This window comes from Microcebus murinus, chromosome 15 (assembly GCF_040939455.1).
Source record: "Microcebus murinus isolate Inina chromosome 15, M.murinus_Inina_mat1.0, whole genome shotgun sequence".
Taxonomy (NCBI): domain Eukaryota; kingdom Metazoa; phylum Chordata; class Mammalia; order Primates; family Cheirogaleidae; genus Microcebus; species Microcebus murinus.
This window is the reverse complement of record NC_134118.1, coordinates 63,919,630-63,943,167: the sequence shown is the minus strand read 5'-3', so window position 1 is coordinate 63,943,167 and position 23,538 is coordinate 63,919,630. Positions and strand designations below refer to the sequence as shown.

The 23,538-nt window shown below is 44.7% G+C and overlaps 1 protein-coding gene across 3 annotated transcripts in view; it reads left to right on the top strand.

Annotated features, from left to right (window-relative positions):
• STOX2 (storkhead box 2) overlaps positions 1-21,719 on the top strand; it is a 101,497-nt gene extending 79,778 nt beyond the window's left edge. For 2 of the 3 annotated variants that reach the window (XM_012784976.3, XM_012784978.3), the window contains exons 2-4: positions 6,416-6,568; positions 12,249-14,514; positions 19,921-21,719. In XM_012784976.3, the coding sequence (XP_012640430.1) occupies positions 6,416-6,568; positions 12,249-14,514; positions 19,921-20,116 (2,615 nt within the window). In that variant the 3' untranslated portion in view covers positions 20,117-21,719. Of the gene's footprint in view, positions 1-6,415; positions 6,569-12,248; positions 14,515-14,675; positions 14,725-19,920 lie in introns of all 3 variants that reach the window. The other variant, XM_076010695.1, reaches the window with a different exon arrangement.
• Positions 21,720-23,538: the final 1,819 nt, after the last annotated feature.

The following is a 23,538-nucleotide window of genomic DNA, read 5'->3' as shown; positions in this document are numbered from 1 at the left end:
AAATATTACAAAATAGGCTCATGTTTGCTTTTTTAGTGCATGTCTTTTAGAAAGCTTATGGATATCATCCATAAAAGGAAGAATACAAGTTGTCATGAAAGTCACATCTTAAGAGCTGTGTTGTCCTCCCTCACCTGCAAAGGTTGAAGCTGAACTGACTGCAAAACATGGAAATGGGGTTTCTACAGGATGGGGCTTTTTATGACAGCACTTTTTTTCTGGCCCACAGATAGAACTAAGATAGGAACAATTTTGGAACGCGAGTGCCTGAAGCTATTTGATACGTAATAGGCATTCAAATATTTCTTAAAAGGATGAATTATGTGAGAGCATGTTTTGAAATAATTCCAACTAAAGTAACTGGCCAAAAGTTGGAAAGGAAAATAGATGGGGATTGAAACCATAAGAATGTACGGGCTAGAGAAAGACATTTCCTGGGGTGGAAGTGACTAGCTGTGAGCAATACAAAAAAGGCAGAGCAAGTTGGCATCTGCAGGATGTCCACGTGGTGTCCCGGGCCCTGCTTGTCAGTTACGCAAGCCAGCGCTGTAGCCACCAGCTCATCCTCCGCAGAGGCTCGAGAGTGATTTTCCGACCCAGACGTCACATGATTCCCCAGCATCGGCCCTGGGGGGTGTGCCATCGGCACCGTGAGTGGCGTGCCTCGGCGCAGGGCCCATGGTCCACCCCCTCATCCTCCACCTGCCAGGAGATCTCGCTCTTCATGTCGGCCAGCTGGCCTTACAGGACAGCGGTGTCCAAATTGTCACCGATGTGTTTTACGATGTGTTTTGGGCTTCTATGCCCAAAGTTTCCTTACAATGATAACAGTTTCATGTCTTTTCGCATTTCAAATTTATTGAATGCTGCTTCTGTCCAAGGCACTGTGCTTGGTTCTGTCTGAATTAGCCTAGATGGAGACAAACATCCCCCGAGGACTGCACGTAAATGGATGTTTGTAAGAAAATAAAGCTGAACTAAAACTTATTTATTCCTTCTTTTTTGAGAACAAATAGGACAGAATTATAGCAATTCAGAAAGAATTCATTAGCCCACAAAGTACCAATGAGCTTTTAGATGAGCTGTCTTTATGAATATGTTCAGGACAAATGTAGACAGTAGAAAAACCCGTCCTGTAAATTATACACAAGTAAGTTACAATTCATAGTTTATGCAGAATGTGGTAGTTTCTGTAGATTATGTAGATTATGGTAACCAACAGTATTATAGAAGTATTTGCATTCTCTTGTTTTCTTCTTTGAAGAAATAAATATGGTCTAGTAGTTGCAAGAATTTTCTAGTAACGTATTTTAAGAATGACTAGTTGGCTTATTAAGCAGGTTGATATAAGATCCACAAAAAAATTATGGTTAACCTGAATAATGTTTATGTTGTGTTGAGAGATACCTATGATTCCTTTAATGTAGGTCTTAAATGCATGTTCTAAACCTCATTTAATACATACTTCTTCTTTTGAAAATTTATTTTTATTTTTAATTGATACACAATAGTACTATATAATTATTTTTCTTTGGTAACTGCTGTGTTTGGGGGAATATTGTTCATAAAATTAATCAGGAGGAGAGTCTTAGAAATTGCATAGTTAAGGCCAGTCGCGGTGGCTTACACCTCTAATCCTAGCACTCTGGGAGGCTGAGGCGGGCGGATTGCTCGAGGTCAGGAGTTCGAAACCAGCCTGAGCAAGAGCGAGACCCCCATCTCTACTATAAATAGAAAAAAATTAATTGTCCAACTAATATATATAGAAAAAATTAGCCGGGCATGGTGGCGCGTGCCTGTAGTCCCAGCTACTCGGGAGGCTGAGGCAGCAGGATTACTTGAGCCCAGGAGATTGAGGTTGCTGTGAGCTAGGCTGACGCCACGGCACTCACTCTAGCCTGGGCAACAAAGCGAGACTCTGTCTCAAAAAAAAAAAAGAAATTGCGTAGTTAAGTATATTTGGTCTTTTCTTGTGTGTTTGTTTTGCAGTTATTAAGCGAACACATGAAGAAAATCACAATCCTTTAAAGTACCCTGAGAGATTGGATTATAATGTCATAAATGGATGTTCATTCATTCAACAAACATTTATGGGGTGTCCCGTGTAAGCACTGCCTTGTTCTAGGTCCTAGAAATGTGGCGTTCATGTCGCCTTCTGTCCCAGAGCTTGTATTGTAGTGGGTGAGGCAGACAGCGGCCTGGTAAGCAAACGCACGCGCGCACACACATTCAGAGGGCGGGGGTGGTAACCGCGAGTCACTTGGGAGCAGCGTTAGAGCAGGCGATCAGGGTAGGGCTTCCTGAAGAGGTGCCGCGGAAAGTGAGACCTACAGGAGGGGAAGCCAGTCCCAGAAAGGTCCACCCAAGGAGCATCCCAGGATAAGGGCCTCAAAAATACAGAGTCCCTGAGTTGAGAAAGAGCCTGGCATGTTCAGAGAACAGAGGAGGCTGTGAGTGTGGGGTAGGGAGAGAAGTGGGGAATGGGAAGGGCTGGCGGGGGCGTTCCCAGGGCAGGACACGGGCTGGGACCCTGCATGCCCTTGTGTGCCTACGAGGTTCAGATGTCCTTCTAAGGAGAGCAGCAGGACAAGGGCTGGGACCCTGCATGCCCTTGTGTGCCTACGAGGTTCAGATGTCCTTCTAAGGAGAGCAGGCAGTCCCTGTGGGATTTTATGCAGGGAAATCCTGTGTTTCACGTTTTCCTAAGAGGACTCTGGCTGTGCTGCAGAGAAGGGAGTGTCGAGGCAGGAGGGGAGACCAGGCGACGGGATGACGGGGGACGGTGTGTGGGGCGGCTCTGGAGATGGAGTTGGGGACGGACCCAGGAAGTGTCTGAGTGGGGAGTAGACAGCATTGCGGATGGGCTTCGGGATGGGAAGGGCGTGGACAAAAAATGTATCTTAGCGCGGTATAAAAACGAGATGACATGGAAATAGTTATTTAGAGCATCCGAGTTCCATTTTGTTCTATATCCTGTGTTAAAAGTTATTGCACATATTCATTATTATAGGGAAACTGAGCCTTTTCAAAGCAATGCAATTCGGACCCACGTAAAGCATGCTGCCTCTTACACTTGGCTGCAATGAATGCAAAGGAATTAACTGAGAAGATGGTGGTGAAACTAAACCAGTCTTTTCTGATAAAAGCATGACCTAAACTAAAGCAGGTAGTTTTGCTAATAGTAATTTCTTTTTTTTTTTTTTTTAACAGAGGGCTCTGGTTTCCTCTTGTAACATACAAAAATCAAGGAATAGTCCTACTGCATTTTTTGGATCATATTTAATATTTTTGTATCTTTCTTCTTCTGAGACATTCTTAGATACGATAGGCAACTTTTAGAAGGTGTTAACCTCCCAAATGATGCACAAGTCAAAAGATACTGGAGTCTGCTTTGGTCCTTGCCCTGTTACCAGCTGACCCCATCTTCCTTCTCATTTCTTTTATTTACTTATTTACTTATTTATTTATTTATTTATTTTTGAGACTGTCTCTGTTGCCCAGGCTAGAGTGCCGTGGCGTCAGCCTAGCTTACAGCAACCTCAAACTCCTGGGTTCAAGCGATCCTTTAGTTGGTCAATTAATCTTTTTCCATTTTTTTTTTTTTTTTTTTTTTTTAGTAGAGATGAGGTTTCACTCTTGCTCAGGCTGGTTTTGAACTCCTGACCTTGAGCGATCCTCCCGCCTCGGCCTCCCAGAGTGCTAGGATTACAGGCGTGAGCCACGGCGCCCGGCCCCTTTTCATTTTTTTAAAAATCATACCAGGTAACTTTGAGGTCCGTGTGGCCAACCTAGCAACTCAGCCAGACAGCCGCCTCCGAGCCCCTCTTCCTGCACTGCAGCCGTGGAGAGAGAAGGACACAGGAGAGTCTGAGGGGTCCATGGCGGAGCTGTGAGGCCCCTCACGGGGAGGGCAGAGCTGGTCAGGGAACACTCCGAATCCCACCGCTGCTGCGGCTCAGCCCCAGCACTAGGTCTGTTTTTACACATTAGGTTTTAGAATGACATTTTGTTTGAATAAAGGGTAGGACAGGTTCTTTTTGTTCAAGTTTTAAATATACTGTTGTAGGCACTTGTAAGCTTGCCCAGTGAGATGGCCTCAGCCCACATAAAATTCTGTCATGTTTTAAATTATTATTATTATTATCATTTTAGAGGTGTCTCCCTCTGTTGCCCAGGCTGGAGTACAGGGGTGCAATCATAGCTCTGCGGCATCGACCTCCTGGGCTCAGGCGTTCCTCCCACCTCAGCCTCCCAAGTAGCTGGGACTACAGACGTGCACCACCACACCTGGCTAATATTTTTTGCAGAGACAGGGTCTCACTGTGTTACCCAGGCTGGTCTCGAACTCCTGTCCTCAAGCAGTCATCCTGCTTCTGCCTCCCAAAGAGCTGGGATTACAGGTGCGAGCCACCACATCTGGCCCCAATTCTGGTTTTCTTTTTTTTTTTTTTTGAGTCACCAATGTGAACTGAACTTCACCCGCCAGTGAGTGGCACTCACAGCCTCAATAGCGGCCCCAGATTCCATGGGTGGCCTCCACCTGCTGCGAGCCTGCCGAGGGAGGGACTCCTCAGAGGGCCTCTTGTTAGGGTGCTTATGTCCCAGAGGCCCCGGAGGTTTCTGGGTTCCACGTTGGGTCAGTTCCCAGTTCCTGGCTTCTGCTGAATTTTATCTCCTCTGGCCTCCCTTTCTGGATTTGGGTTCTGCCCCCTCCCACGGGCCTCAGGACAGTACCTTCCTCTTGTCCATCTTGAAGAGAGCGCAGACACGGCTGAGCTGGCTGGAGCCCACGTGGTGCAAGGGGATGGGGAGCGCTGGACTGAGCTGCGCCTGGGGAGGGACTGGGGCTTCCACCCCGGACAGTGAATTCCCACTGCTTCGTCCTGCTGGACTTCACCCCACGCGCGGTGGTCCTCATTCCACCCACCAAACCACTTCCCATCCTTTCCCAGAGGGCCTCTGCACCCCTCCTGCAAACCAGGGGTGGAGGCTGGACAAGCTCCAGGTGTCCCGGCAGTGAGGCGGCGGGTCCCACCCCAGAGCGGCCAGGCGCCTCCTGGGGAGGGTGCTGGTAGCTGATTAAACGAGGAGAGAAGGCCCACTTAAGAAACGAAAAAGGGGAGATTGCGTAGGTCACGTGGGCAAAAATAGAAGCTCACGATACTCTACTCTGTTGAGAGTTTGTACCCTCTTTCTGTAGGACCTCCTTTCAAATGAAATCTTACAGGAGCCCAAAGCATAAAACAGGTGGCACTCAGGTGTCAGGAGCTGGCAGCCTCTCCGGCCAACAAGCCCCGCCCCCGCAATCCCCAAGGATATTCGAGGGATCCTTGGAGCGTAACTTGAAAATCACCACACTGTGGTGTAAAGGTTTCAGCAATGAAGACAGATGTTTGCATCACAGGTTGACACCTCCTCAGGAATCACTGTCTGTCACCTTTGATCTGGGTCCTCAGCCTCTCCTGCCTCCATTGGGCCTTTTAGTGTGCACAGATGGCAGGAGTCTCGGAATGATCTGCCACCTTCTGCCCCTCCCAGGCCGTCATCCCCATGGCCACCTTCCTTAAAGTTCTTCCAGGGCTCACCGTCCTCATAGCATGAAGGGCTTGGGCACTCATCTTCTTCCTCGTGTTGTCGCTACACACTTGTCCCTTTCTCTGCTTTGCCCCAGAAAACACCTGCTTACCGGCCCTGCCCCCAGCCACCCTGCTCACTCCTGCCCCCTAGTGCTGGATTCAAACTGCACCTCCTCGGTGAAACCTTTCCACGTCCTACGCTTCCACCCCATCCTCACCCCCAGGTGGTGGTATTATCCCACCTGCTCCATTCCCCACCCCCAATTTGTTCAGTCTTTTCTTGGGCACCTGTCCCACAGCACTGTGACCCGTGACCTACCTGTCTGTCTCCTCCACTTAGATAGAAACTCTTCAAGGGCAGAGGTGTTTAGGGGAGAGAGCGGTGCACTCACTCTGCCTGCGGCCCCAAGCCCCCGACAGATGCCTGACACGTAAAGGCACTCCACGTTTGAATGAATGAATGAATCATCAGCCTACCACGAGTGCATTTGCTGAGATGTGAATGGCAGTTATTACATAAATCAGCTGCAAGTTAATAAAAAACAGGAATCATTTTTCAAAGCCTTGTTGTTGAAAGACTTTCAGTACCCTATTTAAATGAGCGTTCAGGTGGTAGAGGAAGGTTTCATTTGTCGAGGCAATGGACACGTGGACATCTTTCCACCCGAGTGGAATCAGCTGTGGCTATAACCGCCTTCCGTGTTCAGAGTTGGTTGTATTCATAATATACGAGGGGAGGGAGGTGGTCGTGGGAGGGGCGTATATGCGTGAGGGTGTGTGTATGACAAATGACTGGGTCTTTTAATGAACCGCTCACTTGAAAAATCATCTTTCTGCAGGTGATGTGTCACCAATCAGTATGTCTCCCATCAGTCAGTCTCAGTTTATTCCACTTGGGGAAATCCTTTGCTTGGCCATCTCAGCAATGAACTCGGCGAGAAAACCTGTCACCCAAGAAGCACTCATGGAGCACCTGACAACGTGTTTCCCAGGTAAGGGGGAGAAAGCATAGCACTTTCCAAATGCAGGTGTGCTCTGGCGGCTCTAGGACTTCAAGTGGACTGTCCTTCCCATGTTTAAATATAGTAGGAAAAAATACTTCGCCAAAACTGGCCAGAAATTTTTCTTTCTTCTGTAATTAAAAATCAAGGCACCTGTGTTATATCAAAAATAATTTAACTGCTTTAACTGTAATAGTTTTTTAATTGACACCGAGAGAAAGAAATTAAATCAGAATCCATAAAGAATCTGGCAGAGGATGACCAGATTGCATTTGATTTTTGCAGTCCCACCTTCTTTAAGTACGTGAACGTGAGAGTTCAAAGGGTTGGCCAGAAACAACTGAAAATTTCAGTCGTATACGATTAAACTACAGAAAAAAATAATCGTATTTTGCATGTTTGTGTCGTGGCTTGATGAGTTTCAAGAAAATAATGTTGGATAAATTAGTTTTGATTTCATTTTTAAAAATAAATATTTGGTTTTTTCTTAAATACTGTAAAAAGAAGGTAACAGCCCAGCTGCTTCGTGGATGACAGTTGATGTTCCCAGTGCTCAAAGGTGTTGGGGATAGTGACGGGCTAGAGAACGCAGGCCTGTGTCACCAGAGGCAGCCCACCCCTCAGCTCCAGGATTTTGTCACCCCAAGCCCAAATGTAGAGTCTGCCAGAGTTGCCAAATCTCATTTTTCAAGAGAATCTGAAAATTAAGTTTTATGTCAAATCTCTAGATCCTCTTAAATATTGGCGTGTGTGTGTGTGTGTGTGTGTGTGTGTGTGTGTGTGTGTGTGTGTGTGTGTACACTATAACATGTGCATGCCAGCAGCATGCAGGGCAAGCACATTATTGGGTCACCAGTTTGCCAACTTGATGTGGACTCAACCTATTCCTAGATTGAAATACAGAGTATATTAAAAACAAATGCTTGATATATTTTTCATTCAACTTAAAAGAGACCTTAGTGGCTGGGCACCATGGCTCATGCCCATAGTCCTAGCACTCTGGGAGGCCGAGATGGGAGGATCGCTTGAGCTTAGGAGTTCGATACCAGCCTGAGCAAGAGTGAGACCGCGTCTCTGCCAAAAAGAAAGGAAAAAGAAAAACCAACTGGGTGTGTCGCCACACACCTGCAGTCCCAGCTACCCGGGAGGCTGAGGCAGTAGGATCACTTTGAGCCGAGGAGTGGGAAGTTGCAGTGACACCCCCCCCCCCTGCACTCAACCCAGGGGGACAGAAGGCCACTCTGTCTCAACAGAACACCCCTCCTTGCAACTCCCCAGCCCTTGGTATTAAAAAGAAAGACCTTTGTAAATATAAGCTGTTGCCTGTGTCAGTTAGCTTTTGCTACAAAAATGGTAGGTATCAAACGGCCACAGAACATCGGGGCATGGGACAATAAGTGTTTATTTAGCTCGTGTGTCCGTGGGCTCCCCAGGAGGCAGCTGATCCAGGCAGGGCAAGTAGGGTAGCTCTGCTGCAGCCGTACCCCATCCTCTTTGGAAAGGGGGGCAAGTGGAGGCCTATTTTGTACATGGGGTGGCAGAGGCACAGGAGCTCAAGCCTATTGCACAAGGGCTCTTCAACCCTTTGGCTACACCACACCCACTAACATGGCACCGGCCAAGGCAAACCTGGCCAGACCCAAAGTCAAGGTGAGGGGAAGTGCACCCCGCACCTGGGGGGAGGATGGAAGGACTAATTCGAAGCTCAACAGTGGTCTAATCTACCGTATTGGCTCTCCTCACTTTTTCTTTTGCCCCAAAGAAATTTTATTTTTCTCTCCTAATGGTGCTTTTCTCCTTTTAAAGTTTTCTAATCCGTGTTTTGATGTAATGTATATAATTCAAAAACTCCAACATGAACCTACCCTTGCAACCTGTAAATTATCTTAAATTTTGTATCATCTTGTTATGTGAATAGTCTTCACCGTCTGATTGTTTGTCTCTTTTTGTTAACTTCCAGGCAAACCTTTCCTTTCAGTAGTAAGACAAACAGAATGCCAGGTGAGAGCTCTCTAAGCGGGGGACAGATGCAAACACAATGCTCTCGTGGACGAAGGCCCTTCTTGCAGCCTTCTAAGTGGGTAGCCACTTCCGACATCAAACGACCCAGCAGCTTTTTAAATCCTTATATTTTTAATACAGCTTCGTGAGAGGTCATATGGCTTTTTTGAATTGGTTACATGCCTCCCATTACCAGGCTATAAAATAAAAAAGAGTGGAAAGAACACAGTCAGTATGTGATAGTAAAATGTTCATCCCTGCCAAGCAGCTGATAACAATATCACTAAGTTGGAATACTTTGTAGAGAAATCCATAGGTCATTTGCACTTCGGAGAATAATTGCTTTTCTAGCTTTTATGGGAAGTTAACTTAAATCCCAAGGGTTTTCAGATGGACTGAGAGGGGCTAATTAAACCGTTTTCTTTGTGGTACTGATGACTTTTTGGCCAGCCCGGGAGTTTGCGAGGACATGGCACAAACCTGAGTCTAGGGCAGGGGTTTGCAAACTATGGCCTGCAGGCCTAGTGTGGCCCACCCCCATCTTTGTAAATAAAGTTTTATTGAAACACAGCCATGCCTGTTTGTTTATATACCACCTTTGGCTCTTTATGCTACAGTGGCAAAGAGTACAATGGAGATCATATGGCTCACTAAGCCTAAACTATTTACTGTCTGGCTCTTTACAGAAAAAGTTTGTGGACCTCTGGTCAAGGGCATAGTGGTAATTATTAAAAATTTTGTTCAGCAGTGGCTCCAGATTTTAAACTGGTATTTCATAAAAAATGAGGTTTTATTTCTTGCCTTCCTTCTTTCTTATCTCTCTCCCTTTTTTCTTTTCTTTCCTTCCTTTGATTTCTTGCCTTTCTTTTGCTATCACTTAAGCTACAGCAGAACGAAACACTTCAGAAAATGATAATAGTAAAACTCTAGAAGGATTTAAATGTCATTTATATTTTTTGTTTTTTAAAGGTAAGAGTAAATTATTTTGTTCTTTTATGTCTTACAATTTGAAAATAAAGTTTTGAAGTCTAAACATTATTAAAACATTTGAATTCTCATACATAATACATATTTTATAGATAAAAGGGAATAGACTAGAACTTGGCCTCTGTATATGTTTTGGACATCCATATACTAAAGAAAGTTTTTAGTCTTTGAGTAAAAATGTCTGATATGCTAAAACTTAAACCTTTCATCATTTTTCTATGTGTGTTGAATTTTTGAAAACCAACTCAACAATTTTTATATACCAGTTACCGTTACAGAATCAAGTGGGTGTGTATGTCACCTCACAGTCATAAAGTCTTTCTCTTGAGAATTCCTGGCTATTTTTAATGCCTTTATTTCCCACTCTCGTAGTTTTGGAAGGATTGGGGGAGCCTCAGCTTCTCAGCTCACCCAGTTCTGGGGTGCTGCAACCTGTCCTTTGAAGGTAGCGGCCCAAAGTTGAGACGAACAAATAGCTAGTGTTTACTGAGCGCTCAGTGTGCCAGGCACTGTTCCCCACACACTCAGCTCAGCCGCAGCAGCCCCAGAGGGTAGGAACTTATTTCCCATAAGTTGGTTGACAGTAAACGGAGGCTCAGAGAGGTTACGTTGCCCAAGGTCACACCAGCTGGGTTAGTTTGCTAGGGCTGCTGTAACCCAGTGCAGGTGACGTCAACCACAGGAAGTTATCATCTTACAGCTCTGGAGGCCAGAAGTCCACAATCAAGATGTCCACAGGGGTGGTTGGTCCCTTCTGAGGCTGTGAGGCCATCTCCTTGACTCGTGGCACCGTCTTCCCTGTGTCTGTTCACGTGGTCTTCTCTTTGTCTGCACCTGTGTCTGTGTCCACATTTCCTCTTTTTAGAAGGACACCCATCCTATTGGAGTAGAGCCCACCCTAATGACCTCTTTTTAACTTGGCCATCTCTGTAAAGACCCTATCTCCAAATAAGGTCATATTTGAAGATGATACTTGGGGGTTGGGATTTCAACATACAAAGTGGGGGCATAATTTGACCAGTGACACCCACTAGCAGTGACAGGGCTGGGACTTCAGTCAGCAGTCTGGCCCCGGAACCCACGCTGGGAGTCTCCACATTACACTGCCTTAATCGTGTTAGGTTGAACCATATGAAATTGCCATTTTTGCATTTCAATCTTGCTTAACTGTTGGCAGTTTCATATGATTCAACCTGACCTGTTTCCAAATTATATCATTCAGTTGAATCTTACAAGTATTATCACCCTTTATGTGCCTGGTACTGAGGAATGGAGAATACCCAAGAAATAAAATAAATGGTGTATAGCCTGGGGGATGTATACTTTCTCAAGGATTGCTTGAGCCTACAGGTTTGAGGCTGCAGTGAGCTGTGATCGTGCCCCTGCACTTCAGCCTGAGCAATAGAACAAGACCCCGTCTCTTAAAAAAATTATCTTAATTCTGTTTTTTAAGGTAGCCAAGGCATAAACATACACACAAAACCCTTTGAAACCATATCATTCATTGTACAAAGAAGCTTCTATTGTTTTTTTCCCTGGTGTTTCTAGTCTAACAAATCTGGGAGTTTAGGATCTAGTGATCAAACAAATATAGAGTGTCTGAGCTTCATTCTGGTTAGAAATTAGAGAGACCACTCTATCCTGCTGACTTGTACCAGAAGGGAGAATAGTCTCACCTGAATTTCACCAGTGCTGTGTAGCCAGTTTCAAAACTGAAGGTGATGATTTCAGCATTCGAGGGTACATCATTAACAGTGGCCAAGTCTAGGTGCCCTTTTATATAATTTATAAAATTAAGTTTATTAAGTAAACAAAAATTTAAAAAACAAGTATATAGAGTAGGTCCCATATGGTAGCCTCTCTATATATTAGATCTGTTTTTCAACACCAAGGTAGCTATTTTAACTGTTTCCCTAATTGGTTTTATTGAAAAAGCCTTTTCTGTTAAGTTTATCTCATATGATATAAAACACTTTTCATTCTTCCCTCACTTAAAAATATTATCTTTCATGATTTCATTCAGTAAAGGCTTCACAATAACAGTAGCCATCTAACTCCGTCTAGCTTCCATACTGCACTTGCCAGCGTTATATTTTCTCATTCTATTGGTACCATGTTTTCCCGAATATAAGACCTACCCATAAAATAAGCCCTAGCAGGATTTCTAAGCATTTGTGCAATATAACCCCTACCCTGAAAATAAGACCTAGTGATGGACGTGGCTACACAGCGTATCTGCACAACCCATGCATTTCGTTGCTGAGCGGTAAAGAAGACAAGCAGCCCTTCTCATCTGCCCCATCGTGACAGCTACTATCCCAGAGGTGACCGGAAAGTTGCAGGCAGCCCCACCAACAAGGTCGGCTCCCCCTGTCAGGTCCCGGCCATCCTGTGCGTGCTGCAAGCTGAGGCTTTGAGGGGAAAATAACACACCCCCTGAAAATAAGCCCTAGGGTGTCTTCTTGAGGAAAAATAAATATAAGGACCCTGTCTTATTTTGGGGGAAACACGGTAGTAACACAGGAGTTACTAGAGAGAACTAGGATTCACGCTAAATCTAATGAACACCTTGGTCTGAATCCTGCTTACTAGCAGGGGATGATAACTTCGAATCTGGGCAGAATTAATAGGATTCAGCCACATGCTCCCTCTTCCTTCTCACAAGTGTGTTTTTCGGTTTCAGGTGTCCCGACCCCAAGCCAAGAGATTCTGCGGCACACGCTGAACACGCTGGTGCGGGAGAGGAAAATCTACCCGACCCCGGATGGCTACTTCATCGTGACCCCACAGACTTACTTCATAACCCCTTCCCTCATAAGAACTAACAGCAAGTGGTACCATCTGGACGAGAGGATACCCGACAGGTCCCAGTGCACCTCCCCCCAGCCCGGAACCATCACGCCCTCTGCCTCAGGCTGCGTCAGGGAAAGGACATTGCCCAGGAACCACTGCGACTCCTGCCACTGCTGCCGCGAGGACATGCACAGCATGCACGCGTCCACTCTGCAGCGGAAGCCCGCCAAGGACTGCAAGGACCCCTACTGCCCTCCCTCTCTGTGCCAGGTGCCACCCACTGAAAAGAGCAAAAGTACTGTGAACTTTTCCTACAAGACAGAGACCCTCTCAAAACCGAAAGACAGTGAAAAGCAGTCCAAAAAATTCGGGCTCAAGTTATTCCGGCTAAGTTTTAAAAAAGACAAGACCAAACAGCTGGCGAATTTCTCTGCCCAGTTCCCCCCCGAAGAGTGGCCCCTGCGCGACGAGGACACGCCGACCACCATCCCCCGGGAGGTGGAGATGGAGATCATCAGGCGGATCAACCCGGACCTGACCGTGGAAAACGTCATGAGGCACACGGCGCTCATGAAGAAGCTGGAGGAGGAGAAAGCACAGAGGAGTAAAGCCGGGTCCTCGGCCCATCACAGTGGGAGGAGTAAAAAGAGCAGGACTCACCGGAAGTCCCACGGGAAGTCCCGGTCCCACAGCAAGACGCGGGTGTCTAAGGGAGACCCTTCGGACGGCTCGCACCTGGATATCGCGGGGGACAGAGAGTATGACTTCTGCGACCCTCTCACCAGGGCGCCCAGGGAGGGCTGCTTCATCATCGAGCACAAAGGGGACAACTTCATCATGCACAGCAACACGAACGTGATTGAGTCGCATTTCCCCATGACGCCGGAGTGGGACGTGTCCGGCGAGTTGGCCAAAAGGAGGACTGAGATGCCTTTTCCGGAACCTTCCAGGGGAAGCTCCCACTCGAAAGTGCACCGAAGCCACAGCCATACCCAGGACCGAAGGTCCCGGAACGAGAGATCCAACAAAGCCAAGGAGAGGTCCAGGTCCATGGATAACTCCAAAGGCCCTCTGGGTGCCTCTTCTCTCGGGACGCCCGAGGACCTTGCCGAAGGCTGCAGCCAGGACGACCAGACCCCCAGCCAGCCCTACATCGACGACAGTACTTTGAGGCCTGCACAGACCGTCGGTCACCAAAGGGCTCACATCTCCTCCACAAGCTACAAAGACGTGTGTATTCCAGAAATAGTCAGTGGCGGCAAGGAACCTTCCAGCGCTTGTAGCCTTTTGGAACCGGGCAAACCACCCGAGAGTCTGCCGTCCTATGGCGAGCTCAGCTCATGCCCAACGAAAACAGGCGCGGACGACTATTTCCAGTGCAACACCTCGAGCGAGACGGTGCTCACGGCACCATCGCCCCTGGGGAAAAATAAGGAGGACCATGACACTCTGACCCTGGCAGAAGGGGTGAAAAAGCTGTCCCCATCTGATAGACAGGCCCCCCACGCCTCCAGGGAGCCTGTAGGGCACAAGGAGGAGTCGCCAAAAGGGCCAGGTGGGGGCCCGGCCGCTTCGGGCGGGGTGGCGGAAGGGACGGCCAACGGACGCCTTGTCCAGCACCACGGCGCCGAGCCCAGCAGCCTGGACAAGAGGAAAGAGATATTCAGCAAAGACACACTGTTCAAACCTCTTCACAGCACCTTGTCTGTAAACAGCTACCACAAATCGAGCCTGTCCCTCCTCCGATCTCACCCGAAGGCGCCTGCTGACACGCTGCCCGGCCGATGCGAGAAACTGGAACCCTCCCTGGGGACCTCGGCGGCACAAGCCGTGCCTGCGTCCCAGCGTCAGCAGGAGTCGGGAGGGACCCAGGAGGCGTCCTTTGACTATTACAACGTCTCCGATGACGACGACTCTGAGGAAGGGGCAAACAAAAACACGGAGGAGGAGAAAAACAGAGATGACGTAGGCACCATGCAGTGGCTCCTCGAGAGGGAAAAGGAAAGAGACTTGCAGAGGAAATTTGAGAAGAACCTCACCCTTCTTGCCCCAAAGGAAACCGACAGCAGCAGCAACCAGAGAGCCACCCATTCGGCCCGGCTCGACAGCATGGACAGCAGCAGCATCACTGTGGACAGTGGATTCAACTCCCCACGGTAGGGAGAGGTGTCTCTGCACGCACGTGCACCTGTCAGGGCCTGGGGCTTTATGCAGATACGCTGAAATGCGTCTGATTGCACGGTCTCGGTTCTGTGAATGAGGGCTAAGAGTTGTACGAGTTGTATCGTTAACAGCCTGTTTCCAACTTCTTTTTCAGGAATTGAAAAAAATGTTTCTGCAGCTGTAGAGATCACCAATCTGGACTGGTGGGTTGGCTCCTTCCCTCAAACCTGCATCAGTCCAATCTAACTAAGATATCAACATTTCCCAGTGTTTTTTTCTTCTATGTTCATATTGCCACCATGCTAAGGGAAGGTTTTTTTTTTTTTAAGTTGTTCGAAAAATTGTAACTTTCTGAGTGGAATGAAAAGTTAGTGGGGCTAGGGGTTGGGAGTAAATTGATTGATGCTGGGGGTGGGGGTCCCTCTAGTGAGGATGTAATAGCAGATCTTAAAACCTTGGCAGCAGATCTAGAGGCTTGTCGCTGTTTCGATTCCTGTTTTCTGTGCGGCTGCCCTCTTGCGCCCACACCTGCCTTTCACTGTCCTTGTGTCCGCAGAGAAATGGAAACTTGCTCCCCTCAAAGAAAGGTCGGGGCCTGTGCCCTGTTGGATCAAAGCATGTGCCAGCACTTGCATCCTCCTGCGGAACTGGTACGACCCATTCAGGCAATGTAATCACAGTTCCTTCTTTTTAGCAGGTGTTGGTAATTCAGCCGAGGGTTGATGGCTGAGAGTTTGTCTTGCCCCGTGGTCATGGCCAAAGCACTGATGTTTTTCGGGAGTTAAGAAAGAAACGAGAGTCTATGCAACTTCCTTTTTTTCTCCTTAACTCTTCCTTCTCCTCAGAGAGCAACAGGGGACTTCATTCTTTCTCCTTCTAAATCCTACTCCAGATTGGTGACTCTGAGATGCAGAAATACTACTAAGAGATTGATATTCCTTACCAGCTGCGATTCCCAAGATTTTACAGTACTTAAAATTTTAACAAGTTCTCAGCGTTATGTACTGTGTACCTTTATTTTCATTATGAAGAATTCAGATGGATTCTGTTGTGATCACTTCACCGTATCTTTGGATAATTTGTGGTCAGAGTATCCCCAAATCAGAATTGGGAATCAAATTAATCAGTTTATTCCATTTTAGGCCTTTGTTATTTCTCTTATTAAAGAGCTAGTTCTTGAGTATTATAGTAGTATTATTTTGGTCATGGAGCCTTTCTTCCAAGTTAACACGTTGTGTGGAAGTCTGTTGTCGGAATGGAGCCCAGAGGTGGCCCCGGAGAAGGTGCTGGAAACCGACTCCAGGTTCCGCTGCCCCCGCTCGCCCCTGCAGAGCCCTAGGGGCCGCAGGGAGCCGTGCACGCAGCCTAAAAACCACTGTGACTTTTCTACAAAATTGTTTTTGCTAAATAATTTTTTTTGTTGTTGTTGTTGAGACAGAGTCTCAACAGAGTCACTTTGTTGCCTGGGCTAGAGTGCCGTGGTGTCAGCCTAGCTCACAGCAACCTCAAACTCCTGGGCTCAAGCGATTCCTCCTGCTTCAGCCTCCCGAGTAGCTGGGACTACAGGCATGTGCCACCATGCCCGTTTAATTTTTTCTATATATTTTTAGTTGGCCAATTAATTTGTTTCTATTTATGGTAGAGACGGGGGTCTCGCTCATGGTCAGGCTGGTTTCGAACTCCTGACCTCGAGTGATCCGCCTGCCTTGGCTTCCCAGAGTGCTAGGATTACAGGCGTGAGCCACCGCGCCCGGCTGCTAAATAATTTTTTAGCCCAAATCAAATTTTACTTTATCTTCCAATTTATGTTATCTATCCTTGTTTCCCGTATTTTCCTATTCTACTCTTTTTTTTTTTTCCTCTTGAATTCCTGGTAGTACATACCAGATGCAATGCATGTTACAACTGCAGAACCGTCGCTGAGGGAAGGTGTGACTCATTTGCGTGTGTCTTTATGTTCTGCTGTTTCTTATCATGTGTACCCTACTGCCTGCTTGCTTCTTGCACAGCCAGTTGCAGACCCTTCGCTTTGCCCTGTTGGCCCCTGGACTTCCACAGACAGACAGCTGCAGTGCGCCAGAGATAGTTGCTAAGGAGAGGTCAGGAGTCACTTGATGGGTTCTAAAAACCTACCACTGCATGAGACTGAAAGTTTTGCTTGTTTGTTTGTTTGTTTGGGGAGTAAACAAAAATGGTCATGAAATGGTTGAACCAGTATTGCCATAGAATATATTTTATTATCTCTAAATTTGGGGTGCAGAATGTAGAATTTATGGCTGGAATTATTTCTTAAAGTAAGTTTATTTTCATTTTTTTTTTTAACTATATACTTAAATTCTATGTGATGGTAGAAGTATCCCAAAATCAGAATTGGGAATCAAATTAATCAGTTTATTCAATTTTAGGCCTTTGTTATTTCTTTTACTCTAACATTCTAATCTTCATACATTAGCCCCATGTCTGTCCACTAATATTAGGTAGAATTTTCTCTACGTGAGTACGTGTATGTCCATATACATATACTACCTGTAAATTTCATGCAGTTAGAGAATCTACAGAACAGTTTTTAATTTTATCTCTTTTATATTTAATATCCCTTGATTAGAAGCAAGGTGACACACTTATTTTCTGTACATCTTAATAAGTTCACTAAGTTTCTTACTGATGCGTGAGGATGTTCTGCAAAGGAGAATATTTGACTTCCAGAGTTTTATTCTCTGGCATGAGGAATGTTTCCATCCACTGCTGTGGCAGTCGTAAGCAGGCCACTTATTAGGATCTTTTAGTAAATAATTCACTGAGCAGCTAAGATGCAACCAACAAAAAGAGCCCCAAAAGTGATTTTTCTCCATACTCCAGGGTTTCAGTGCTCCCCAGAAGTTATGTCCAGCTACATTTCCAAAATTCTTTGGTCCCTTTTTTGTGAACTAAAAGTTATTGAGAAGGAAAACGGGTAGAGTCATGAGCTATGCTATGAGATCTAATGTTGCAAATGAAAAGGTCTTGACATGAAAATCCTGCGTTTTCAAATCTGGGGCCAAAACCTGGTTGATAGACACAAAATCAGAGAGCCCAAAGGCTGCAAGGGATATGTCTGCTTAATGTACTGCATGAACATGTGCTGCAGGGGCCGGGGGCCAAGGAAACACATGCACGCAGAAGGATGGAAACAGAGCTCCTTGGTTCATTTCTCTTGCCTATAAAATCCTGCAATCTTATAGTTAAGGTTGCACTGTATTAACTCTCTTTAAAAAAAAAAAAAAGCTTTTAAATTTGAGGAATATTTTCACTGCTAACATTCCATCTCCATTAACTTTTCATCATCATATCCAAAGCCCTCAGTATGAATGTCACAGACTGGCATCATTATTACAACAATAATGAAATATACTCTTTGGAGAAACAGAATACTTTATGTATTTATCACTATTAACATGTGGGCTTTGCTCACAGATGGTGAGAGGCATCTTACAGTAGAGACAGACCATCTTAGACGATCTATTGCAACAACATGTATTTACAGTGCCTGGCATACAGCAGGTACTTAATAAATGTTAAGCCCATTCCTTAAGAGCTGGTTTAAAAGTAGGTCCTTTGGACCTTAAAATGCACTTTCCTATAGAAAAGATGTCATTAGTAATGTATAAGTTCCCATGCCAACCCGCAGTCCCTATTTAATTCATTATATGCTAGATGTGTAATGATTTGTTGTTCTAGCTTTTTAGTGTACAGATTCTTCACTGATGCTTATTTCTTCTTCACAGTCACCCTGTGAGTAGGTAAATCGCATCCTCACCCTACTCATTTTAGAGATGAGGAAGTCACATACTGTAAAAAGTTACTATGGTGATTAAGAATGAACCTGAAGGTGTGTGTCTCGAGGTCTCTGAGGTCCTCCATGATCATTGCCCTCCCTCCATCCTCCACCTCACCCCATGCCTCAGTGTAGCTCTGAAAAGCCACTGATGAATGTTCTTGGGGAAGGTGTCAGGCAGGTAAGTAGGTAAGTCTAGCACTTTCCGTCCTTTTAGTGAAGACATTTTGGAGTATTTCTGTGTGCCTAGATTTACCATGATTACCAAAGAACTTGACTTATCTCTATGAATGTATTAATATTAACTTCTGGAAGTGCTTTCTATGTTCAAGAAAGGTCTACCTGTCTTTCTGGTAGTCGATCGACAAACTGCCTTTGAAACAATTAACTCTTGGCTTCTTGGTGAGAAGCAAACTCAAGGCCACAAGGGGTTGGGCTGAAATAACCCATAAGAAAGGGCTGCCAAGGTAGAGGCTTCAGATAAAACTGCCGTCAGCTTAGGATGGGAATGAGAGAAGTGGGGCAGCTATGCCCACTGTACTAATTCTGCCTGTTGACTAGCTTTAGCAGGCTTACCTCATTTATGGAGACCAACTCTCATAGAATGTTTTTCTAAACATTGACTCTACCCTACAGGGTGGATGTTTTGAGAATGTCCATGGCTTTGCAATCTCTGTGTAAGCTGCTGACTTTCTTATGGCCATGTTGAGGACCTTGAATGTGAAACCTATTCAGTCCCCCTCAGTCAGGCCCAGTGATCTTATTTCTGCTGTTGCACCATGCATTTGAAATGCATTTGAAATGTTAGATATCCCAAATCTCCTAAAGCAAACAAACAGTTTCAAATGTTTCTAACTCCAAAAAATTAAAAGAGAAATCAAAACAACAAAGCTTTTAAACACCTGTATTCCATAAGAATTCTTTGAAAAAAAGAAAATATTTCTACCTAAGGTGGGCAGACATGGATATAAACTTCACAAGTGAATGGAAGAAAAATATAAGGTCCTTTATCTGAAAATAAAATGTATTTTAACTAACGTGTAGAAATAGGAAACAGAGGTACAGAGTGTTTAAAACAAATTTTCAGCAGGGCACATCAGAGCGTGGCCTACTCCAAGTCCACCAAAGCCCAACTCCGCTAATCCAGAATGAAAACGACTCATTAGGGTAAAATTGTTGAGTTTATTCAGGAGCAGTTATGCCAGTGAATTTCCAGCCTGAAGTGAAATCATCACTTAGGCATATTTAGGAGTATTCATTGCTCAAACGAATGCGCTAGCCATCACCTCAAATTCGAAGTCATTTCCTTGAATGTGAAAAGAAGGGGGGAGACGTCTCCAGGTGTATTTAGCTGTTTCGAAACCCCTCTATTCACTTAGTGGGCTGATGATGATAACTGTGGAAGCTTCTGGAGCCCACGTTGGAGGCGCATATGTGAGCAATCAGTCGAGATGTGTATTGATAGGACATGATGGCCCAGCAGAGGAGATCCATTAACGGCATCGTTTGCTCTTCCTCTGGGGCTCACTATATATAATTATTTATGTTCACAACAAAACAAAACAAACCCTCTTTACTCTTCCAGTACTCGGGAGAGCCTGGCCTCCAACACGTCAAGCATTGTTGAAAGTAACCGTCGTCAGAACCCCGCGCTGAGCCCGGCCCATGGCGGAGCTGCTCCAGCCTTCAACTTCCGAGCAAGCGCGGACACCCCGGCAAGCGAAGCTGAGAAATTACAGAAACCTTCCAACTGCTTGCAAGCTTCCGTGACTAGTGTGTGATCGTCATTCTGCCTCAGACCTTCTGTCTCATTCGATACAGCAAAGTTTACGACACTGGGACTGATGTTTACATCTTTGGAAAGACAAGCATCTCAACCACAGTTTTTGTGTTTACTTAAACTGTGCTGCTAAGTAGGCTAGGGCAAAAAAGGAAAAAAAAAAAAAAAAAACAAGAAAAAAAAACAACGAAAATCTTTATTTCAAAGTATTGCTTTTCACATTTTTGGCTCTGTAGCAACTGAATAGCAGTAGGGGTGATATGTATACTTTTGCTTCACTAATTGTATCTGAGCACACATAGGAAAGTCTAGACACTGTAAGTGTAATATGCATTTTCAATGTCATACAGTTGCCAATTCCATTTTAAAATGCCACAGATGCGTGTTGCTCCCAGTCTGTGGCTAAATGATGCCGCAGAACTGATCCTTGACACTTCCAAAAAAAAAAAAAAAACCCACACAAAAAACTAAGCCACCACAAAATGTCAGATGCAAGGGTCCACCTTGAGGGAAACCAATGCCAAACTGACTAGAAGGGATCCCAGCCCTTTTGTGTGTGAGTTGTTTATGCACCAGTCATTTTTCACTGTGAGTTTTCGTGACGCTGTTCCGCAAGAGCCCATGGAAGTGTGTGAGAAGGGGTCGCGATGGAAATACTGGGAGTGTTTGCTGTCAGAATTTTGTTTTCAAGTGTAACAGATGCTTGTCTGATTTTTAACCTTCCATAATCACAAACAGGAATATAGGCCTTTGAATCTGAAGTGGACGAAGGAAGGGAATTCCAATTCTGGCTGGGGCACAGCACTAAGTGATGGAAGAGGTAATGTGGACTTTTAAAAGGTGTTAATCAAATATCGAAGGGAGGTAATTTCCTCCTTGTGATACTTAAGGTGATCCTATCTTACTATAATAGATACAATAATTAGTTTGTTTAAAAGCAAAATGTTCTTTGTGATACAAATGAAGAGTATGGCCTGAGGATGTTATTCTTTCTAATGGAAGGACGTAAATCTATTTTATGTAGTTTTAAATAGAATGCCTAAATTAGGCTGTGGGAGATAATTTTTAGTGGTTATAGGAAAGAGCAAATTTAGGGAGAGTTGAACTTCAGGCCTTTTATTCCTGGGAAGATATCTATAGAGAAAACTTTTAAAATAATTTTTGATTAGAAATATACATGTGCCCATGTAATAAAAAACAGAATGTGCTCATTCTGCTATAATCATAATTTGTACTCCCCTAAAATTTATGAAAATAACAATTATGCATACATGAACTATGCCAGAGTAATGTTTACAGATACTTTGTAACCAATTTCAGGAGGCATTTAGGTGGATGTATAGTTATTCGCCCAACTTATTTCAAAATGGTTTGTTAACCTTTTTGCTTTGGTTTACAATGTCATGTCGAATACTCAGACTCAGCAGCGAAGGGATTACAACTAATTCAGCTTCAATCTTATAGGACAGACATGTTTCAAAGTTCCCTTGTTTTATTTTCTGGGAACAATGGAATAGATCTGTAGATAATGGAAGTTAAATGGTCTGACATGAAGTTTTATTTAGTTTAGCGGTATGTGCTGTTTGGAGTCATATACCATAAAATATATATATATATATATATATATATATATATATATATATATATATATATATCCAAAAATAAATCTAAAATATTTTCACCTCAGATTTCAGTAACTGGCATAAAATTTGTTAGACACTTCTGTTTCTGTATTAGGTTTAATCCCTAGCCATCTGTTTAAAGATTGCAGTCATATACATAGCCAGACTAATTCTTGAAACATTTGAATACTCCCTCATGCTTTCTCTGTTATTTGAAAGTTGCATTGGGCCAAACTGGACTTTCTTTTTTGTCTTGTTACAGTGAAACTTCTAGCACGTTTGTTAGTAAAATCCCACACCACTGAAATGCCTGAGCCAGTTGGGTTTGGAGCTCAGGCCTTGTTTCCCCCAAGGCCCGCCTGGGTTGATCAGAAATGCATTGTTTGTCTCATTGCTTCAATATGTCCACAACAACGATGGTGTATCTGATAGACTGCATAGTCTGTTTCCTTGGGGAGCTGTATACCATACGGTGACTAAATTTTTCTGTCTCAATTCATTTTTTCCAAAAACTTACTCTCAAATATTTATCATCTTATCAGTTCGTAAATAATGTAACCATTGAAACAATACATCAGCCTCTAGTTGATCCTCTGCAAGTAGCCATTGAAATAATCAAATGCTGTGTGAACAGGAATGGAAAGCATTACCTTGAAGAGAAGCTTTAAGATAGGAATTTATTGACATTTACAAAAAAAAAAAATAGGTTTACAGAAGACACTATTCAAATAAAATGTGTACACTCTTTGCCTGATGCTATGGGGTACATGATTTTAAAAACAAACAGATAAACAAAAAACTCCCATAGACCAGCAGCCATTAGCATAGAAATAATGGACTTTAAGGATGGCACCTGTAAGCAGATGTTCCACTTTAGAGATATTCCCGCCCGCGTCTCACCAGGATTCCTGAGCAGGGAAGCCCGTTACCAGTGTGGTCCAAGGTGGTTCTCACCAAGACGGTGAGGTTCTCAGTGCCCAAACCCTGGGGCCCTCACCAAGCTTCGCCAGTCTCCTTTGCCTCCAGCGAATGCACAGCCTTGTGTGTTACATGCCTGCTTATGTCCAGTCTTAGAGTTTATCGGCTGAAAGGTTTACAAAACTGAATCCGGTTGAATCTCCGTGTAGCGTTCAACTTTAAAGGGTCAACACATCTGTCGGCATTTTGCACACTTATGTATTATTACGATACAGCATATTACTTTATGGTAATTTTATTTTTACATATAACTACCTCCATAAATTTGATGAAATGGCAGCAGCGTGTTAAAGTGTATTGTTCAGAAAAGCAAAGTTTGAAACTTTCTGAAACGTTATGCCATGGCGTTCTGCGTGTGTGTCTGCGATTGCCTGTGTGGACTCGTGACTTTCCCATTGCCATGGCTTGCTCTTGCTGCATTTGGCTTTCAGATGTAACCCTGTCTTCTCCTCCCCCCCCCCCCGCCCCCACAAAAGAGCACTTGATTTTGCTATGAATGAACAGAAGTTCAAAATTTCTTGTGTCCCCCTGGCCCATCCCTGCTAAAAGTTCTCTGGCGAAGAGCCAATTGGTAAATAAGATGTAGCAAGCTATTTACTCCTATCTGAATTCTAGGTTGTCAGTAACAGAAGACACATGAGACGTTTGGACTGCCGATCTTGAAGCACTTTGGGCCTCTCTGCCTTCACTCGCATGCTACCATATCGAGCCCAGACTTCACTTTAATTAAAAGAGCTGTGCTGTGAATCCCACAACTTCTGTTAAATAATTTGTATTCCATTATATATATTTTGCACATCTCAGGGGACCATAATGAGCATCT